Source organism: Babylonia areolata, chromosome 21 (genome assembly GCF_041734735.1).
Source record: "Babylonia areolata isolate BAREFJ2019XMU chromosome 21, ASM4173473v1, whole genome shotgun sequence".
Classification (NCBI taxonomy): Eukaryota; Metazoa; Mollusca; class Gastropoda; order Neogastropoda; family Buccinidae; genus Babylonia; species Babylonia areolata.
Genome location: NC_134896.1, coordinates 34,355,159 through 34,362,658, shown reverse-complemented (window position 1 = coordinate 34,362,658; position 7,500 = coordinate 34,355,159). Strand labels below are relative to the sequence as shown.

General features: G+C 40.8%; 1 protein-coding gene across 1 annotated transcript in view; it reads left to right on the top strand.

Annotated features, from left to right (window-relative positions):
- The window catches only part of LOC143296611 (neurexin 1-like), a 210,008-nt gene that overhangs the window by 184,585 nt on the left and 17,923 nt on the right, over positions 1 to 7,500 (top strand). Inside the window, exon 13 of the mRNA XM_076608640.1 lies at positions 251 to 422. Coding sequence (XP_076464755.1) covers positions 251 to 422 — 172 coding nt within the window. The remainder of the gene's footprint in view (positions 1 to 250; positions 423 to 7,500) is intronic.

Below are 7,500 nucleotides of genomic sequence, written 5' to 3'. Positions count from 1 at the left end.
GTGTGTGTGTGTGCGTTGTGTGTGTGTGTGAGTGTGTGAGTGTGTGTGTGAGTGTGTGAGTGTGTGTGTTTCATGTTTATTGTCAGAACGCTTTTTTTTTTTTTTTACTCCCTTTTTTTTTTCTTTTTAAAGGAAGGAAAGCGCTCAACAAGTATCCATCCATCCACAATCATTATCATTATCATTATTATTTTAACCCCCTAACCCCCAACCTCCCCACCCACCCACCCACCCACCCAAAAAACAACAGGTGCGCGGCAAGGTGTACGTGTCCTACAACATGGGCACAAGGGACTACCCGATCGGGGAGATGTTCGAACGAGTCAACGACAACAAGTACCACGTGGTCCGCTTCACGCGCTCCGGGCCCAACTCCACCATCCAGGTGGACGATCACATGATGCAGACAAAGACCCCGAGAGGTTGGTTGTGGTGGGGGGACCAGGGGAGTTATGTGTGGGGGGGGGGGAGGGGAGGTGAGGGGGGCGGGAGGGGGAAGGGTAAGGAGGAGGAGGGGGGGGGGCAACTGGGTAGGGGGTGTGGTCTGGTGTTGGGGGGAGGTGGGGAGATGTGGGGGGTTGTTGTTTGTGGAAGGAGACACGGCCGGGGGGGGGGGGGGGTGTTTGGAGGAGGGGGATTGGGTTTGTTGTTGTTGTTGTTGTTGTTGTTGCTTGGTTGTTGGGGGACGGGGTGGGAGGGAGGGAGGTTGTTGAGGGAGACAGGGGTTGGGACGGGGAACTGGGGGGGGGGGGGTTGGGGAGGGGATGTGGGGGTTGTTATTGTTGTTGTTGTTGTTGTTCAGGGAGACAGGGGGATGGGAGGGGCGTGTAGAGGAAGGGGATGGTTTTGTTGTTATTGTTGTTGCTTGGTACATAATAATGAATGATTATTCTTCTTAACTTAATCCCCCATTGTTTGATGTGTGTGTGTGTGTGTGTGTGTGTGTGTGTGTGTGTGTGTGTGTGTTTGTACCCGCCCCCCACCCCCTCACCCCACCCCACCCCACACACACACACACACACCCGCGATTGGGTACGTAAAAAAAAAATAATAAAAAGTCCCCTGAGGAAAGCCATATGCTCCGAAATATTTGGAAAATGTGCTGAATTTGTTGGCTCCTGTCTTCTGTGTGTGTGTGTGTGTGTGTGTGTGTGTGTGTGTGTGTGTGTGTGTGCGTGCGTGTGAATATGTGTGTGTGTGTGTCTGTGTGTGTGTGTGTGTGATTGTAAATCAGCGATGATAATTGTGGTGGATGACAATTGCCCCTTTTTTTTTCTTTTTCTTTTTTTCTTTTTTTCCTTTTTTTTTTTCATTCTGTCCAGATGTCTGACGGTAAGAGAAAAAAAAAATGACGGTTCTTGTACTGCATATTATTTTCTATATGGCGGTGATATAACTACGCGTGCATTGATTTTGGTTGTATTGTGGATATTGATTGAATTTGATGTTGATGTTGATGGTTTGACTCAGCAAGTGACCATGTCGGTCGCGTTGCTACACTTTAATGAAGACACACAGTTTCATATCGTGAACTACGTATTCACACATGGAAGTGGTAATGATGTATCGAATATCACGAGTTCTTAGAAGTCAGGTACTGAAAATTAATGTCTGTCTGTCTGTCTGTCTGACTGCCTCATCTTTTGTTCTGTCACATCTTCATCAACACCATGGTCATCTTTCTCACCACCACCTTCACCATTATGACTGTGATCATTTTACTTATCATTTCTGAATCGTGTGATGACTGCAATACTAACTCAGACTTCTTGTATTCTTTTTTGACGCGCCGCTTCTGGGAGTTCTGTCGATGGAGTTACCAATATTTTTTGTCCTGCGCTGTACATCTTTTTTTTTTTTTAAATGTTACTTTGTATAGAAATATTGTTTTTATACTGGAGATAGATATGTGTATTTTTAACGAATATAACTGGAGCTTTGTATTGATTTTTTTTGTTTGTTTGTTTGTTTTTGTTGTTGTTGTTTTTTTGTTTCTTGTAAGATGCTGAATGGTGGTGTTTTGTTGTCGTGTTTTGTTGTTGTTGTCATTATTGTTGTTGTTGGTGGTGGTGGTGGTGGTGGTGGTGGTTTGTGTGTGTGTCTGTGTGTGTGTGTTATCAGTCATTTTCCAAAAAGGGTTTTTTAGATTGTTTTTTTTTTTTCTATATTCCTTCCTATAAAACAGTCTTAGGTGTTGCCAGTGCAATGAAGGGTGAGAAATCGATTCCATGTGAATAATTCTCCTTTAGTAATGGCAGCTAAGCATATGCAAACGACAGTGCACAAGCATATTAAGCCTGGTGTACCTTGGGTTTTTTTGTTTGTTTGTTTGTCTGTTTGTTCGTTTTTTACCAGTTAACATTATTAGCATGTCCGTATAACGGCCATACCACGTTGAAAACACCTGTTTTTGTCCGATCACCGACATTAGGCAATGTCAGGCCCGGTTAGTTCTTGGATGGGTGGGTGACCGCCTGGGAACACCGGGTGCTGTTGGCATTCCGTTCATTATGAAGGAAGGTGGTGGAATGGTGGTTAATACGCTTATCTGCCAATATACAGAGTCAGTGAGGGTGTAGGGTCGAGTCTCGCTCTCGCTCTTTTCTCAAAAAAAAAAAAAAAAATTGACAGGAAAATCAAACTGAGCGCGCGTCTAATCATTCGGATGGGACAATAAACCGAGGTCCCGTGTGCAGCACGCACTTGGCGCACAAGGGAAAAAAAAGAAGAAGACGAAGCCATAGCAACCTAAGTGTTGTCCTCTACTCTTTTTTTTAATTTTATTTTTTTTAATTTTTTTTAATTATATTATTATTTACTTAGTTATTTAGCTATTTATTTATTTATTTATTCCTTTTTTTGTACGCTTATAATTGACTTCATCAGGTTTTTGCGCCTTATACATATTATTAGTAGTAGTAGTAGTCCTTTTTTTTCTTTCTTTTTTTCTCAAGGCCTGACTAAAGCGCGTTGGGTTACGCTGCTGGTCAGGCATCTGCTTGGCGGATGTGGTGTAGCGTATAATTATGGATTTGTTCGAACGCAGTGACGCCTCCTTGAGCTACTGAAACTGAAACTGTCCTCCAGCAAAATTCTGTGGAAGAAATCTACTGTGATAGGTACACAAATATTATATTTTTGGCATGCACTCAAGGCCTGACTAGCGCGTTGGGTTATGCCGCTGTCAGACATCTGCCTAGAAGTAAGACCTATGGACACAGATCGTTTTCTTTTCAATCGCCAAAGACGTGGAACAAGCTCCCTGATAACCTCCGTCATTCTGATTCCCTCGCATCTTTTAAATCTCGTCTCAAAACTCACCTTTTCCCTCAGCAATAAGTTCAATTGTGGCAGGTCCACAACTACATGCATGTATATGAATGTGTATTGTGTGTGCGTGTGTCTATGTAAGTTTGTGCCTGCCTATGTGTGCGTATGTGTTAGGGTAGCTGTTAGATACACATGTATGTTAAAATGTATGTATGCAGTGTGTGTGTGTGTGTGTGTGTGTGTGTGCGTGCGCGCGCGCGCGCGCGCGCGCGTGTGTGTGTGTGTGTGGTCACATTTTGGTGTGTGTATGTAACATAGATATAATGTTTTATGTTATCAAAAGCGTTTTTGTAAAGCACCTAGAGCAGATTTCTGGATAGTGTGCTATATAAGTATCCATTATTATTATTATTATTATTATTATTATTAAAATGTGGTGTAGCGAAAATGGATTTTTCCCAACGTAGTGACCCCTCCTTGAGAAACTGAAACCTTATTACATTCACAGTTCTGTCTGTACGAAACGTCAAGGACGGATATGATACCATGTTCATTAGAACAGGCGTGCTTAAGGGCAGATTTTTGATACATTCCCCAGTGTTGGTGAACAGTGTAACGTTGATATTTGTAACGTAGCATGCTTTTTTCCTTGACTTTTTATACATTTGATGATGAAGATTGTTTGTTTTTCTTTCTTTCTTTCTTCTGTCTTATGGAATTTGTATGTAATTCAAATCCCCTGAAATATGTACATCAACTAGTTAACGCACTATGCTCGAACTATCGAACCATGTACATGAACTTCTGAGTAAATTAATGACGGTGTGACTTTTATTTTATTCCTTCTTCTTCTTTTTTTAGAAAAAAAAATGATTTAACGTCTTAATGTCTTGGTGATATTGATATTGTGCCTGCTTCTGCCAAGAGCTAGCCATCCATCAGCTTTTGACATCCGGGCTCTAACAACCCGGCCAAATCACATCGATTAGTCCCAATCCTCGGTACACGTCGTTAAAGATTTCTCCTCCGGTACTGAACGCGCTGACACGGCATTCGTTCTGGTCCAGCGAATGAACTTCCGCGATCATTCAGCTGATCTGACAGGGTTTACTGCTAATGCTGTTGCTGCTGCTGCTGCTGCTGCTGCTGTTGCTGTGGCAATCGTTGTTGATACTTGAAATTATCGTCGCGTGGTTATACCGGTGCGTCGATGTTTATCCTCTCTCTCTCTCTCTCTCTCTCTCTCTCTTTTACTGCGCGAACCTCAATGAACATTCTGTTTGATCGTAATCGTAATTATATTGAGCGGCCGTCTGTTTATCAGTAAATCATTCGTCGCTTTCTTGCGAAAACGAAAGGAGAAGAGAGAAATGATATGGTGGTGGGAAAGAAAGGAATAAAACATGCTGTGAGGCGGGGAAGGGAGGAGGAGGGAGGGGGATATATCAAGACAATGTTTTGTAGTTGTCTTTTTTTTTCACCTGTGGTTTCAAGTGAGTTTTTAACTCACTCAGTACGGCCAGTCCTCTCTACTCCTTTACACAGACCCTTCGGATGTCCAGTGGGTGTCTGAATGACCCAACCTTTAGCTTCCGTCGTCAGAATTGTGGTATTCTTTGTCAACATTCACCTCTTCAGTATAAGAGCCTTCCGCTTGCAATATTTTGATGATGGTAACTGGGGTGAAACGCTGTTAACGTCGTCTCTTTCGCCGTTCGTATGGAGTGAGTTAAAGAGGGAGATGGAGATACGAAAAGGTGATGGTGGAATCAAAAGAAAGAGGTGTGTTTAACAAAAACAGACACCAGACATATTTCAGAATTTTTTTTTTTTTCTGAGATGGTACTGAAAGAAAAAGAAAAATGTAGGTAAGGTAAACATATCCGTTTGCGGCGTCATTCTTGTAATTTACCTGTAGACTTTTTTTTTTGTTTTTTTTTTTTTTGTTCGCTAAATACTGACCAATACGTTATTGATTAAACAAGATGTCACTGATTTAAACAAGACGAAATTGATTAAGCAAGATGATGCTAACTAAGCGTAGTTGTTAAAGATATATATTGCACAAAAACGCACACACACACACACACACACACACACACACACACACACACACACACACACAAAAGAACACATTCAGTTTGCAATGAAAGCCAAAAACAAAGTGCTCTTGGCAGAAGCAGTTTAGGCAAAATGTTGTGAGCTCTGTGTGTGTGTGTGTGTGTGTGTGTGTGTGTGTACATATGTATGTACATATGTATATGTGACATGTTTTATTCTTCTGCATCAAAGTCTTCTTCTGGGAAAAGGAGGCGGCCCAGACAGCAGGTAACTAATTGATTCATTAATCAATAAACCACCAGTGGTGAATGAAAACCAATTCACCCCCCGTGTATGCTTTCAGCTTCTGGGTCTCTCTCTGCCTTCTTCAGCCTCCTCTGCATTACCATCATCATCATCATCATCATCATCATCATCTTCTTCTTCACCTGCGATATCACCATCTCTTCCTAAGGACACCAAAAGAGACATGCACGGGATGTCCGAAGTCTTGTTGATTTTTTTTTGTTGTTTTCTTTTTCTCTCTCTTTTTTTTTTTTTTTTTTTTTTTTTTTTAGGGTTGGGGGCTGGGGGGGGGAGTGTGTTTCACAAGTAGTTTCTTGAACATCTTCAGTTTCTGCTGCTGTTTCTTATTCTGATGATACGTGTATACATATTTATGCCATGAGCACTGGAATGTACTATGACTCTTGTTTGTTTGTTTGTTTTTTTTTTGGGGGGTGGTGTTTGTTGTTTGTGGGTTGTTTTCACTGTCGTATGTATCAGGGTGTGTTTTGAAATCACTGTCACGCCGTGGTTACTCTTGTTTGTTTGTTTGTTTGGTTGGTTGGTTGTTCGTTTGTTTTGTTTTTTTCTGTTCCTGGTTTTTCTTCTTCTTCTTCTTCTTCTTCTTCTTCTTCTTCTTCCTCTTCTTCTTCTTCTTCTTTTTCTGATGGGAAAGATTGGAGATTTTACTGACCTTTGTTTTCTCAAACCTTCATGAAAAGAAAAGAAAAAGAAAAAGAAAAGAAATTTGGAATTATTTTGCCTAATCATAGCATTTATTTCTGTATTGAAAGATTTCACTGATTGGGGGGGTCAGAATTTTTTTTAATAAAAGGATGAGGTCCGGGGTGGTGGGGGGGATATTGTTTTATGAGAATATATATGAGAATATTGACAACTATTTAATTATTTCAGTAAACACTTTTCGGCAGATAACCGGAAATGAAAAAAAAAAACTTTTCAACTTTCTTTCTGATGGAGAGGATTCTAGCAGTCGTGAAAACTGTAGTAGCATACAGCTAGTACTCTTTATCTTTTTCTTCTTTTTTTTTCTTTTTCTTTTTTTCCTCTAGCTGGTTGTGATTAACATGGGAAATGTGAGTATGGGAATAGTCCATGATTACTATCCAGTTAGCTAAATAGTTCGTTTACATTTCTGTAGTAAGTCACATCAATACGGCCTTCTTCTCCTAGTAATTTTTTTTTTCTCTACACTGCCAGAAAATTACTACTTTACTGTGCCTTGTTTCATTCTTCCTCATTTATTTATTTATTTATTTATTTATCTATTATGTTATTCAGTTTTTTATTTATCTGTTTTTTTCTCTTTATTTATTTATTTATTATCTTATTCACTTATTCATTTATGTACTATTTGTTCATTTATTTATTTATTTAATCTATCTATCTGTTGTTTATCGTCACTGCCGACATATCGTGCATCTCCAATCGTTATCAGTTTCTTTATTCATCTATTTATCACCGCTGCTGACGTGATTTGCATCTCGGATTGATATTTTATGCATGCCACATGGCACGATGTTCACATGCAAAGAAAGGTCGTCCATATGTGTAGATAGGTAATATGATAAGTCCAATAAATCCTTGTATATAGGCGTGCACCTTCGCGCACACACACACACACACACACACACACACAACACAACACAACATACACACACACACACACACACACACACACACACACACACACAACACACACACACACACACACACACACACACACACACACACACACACACACAAAGGCGCGCATCAGTGGACTAGCATGTGTGCGCGCAGACACACACACACACACACACACACACACACACACACACACACACACACACACACACACACACACACAAGCCTTAAGCCCATATGAAGAGGGGCAACAACGTA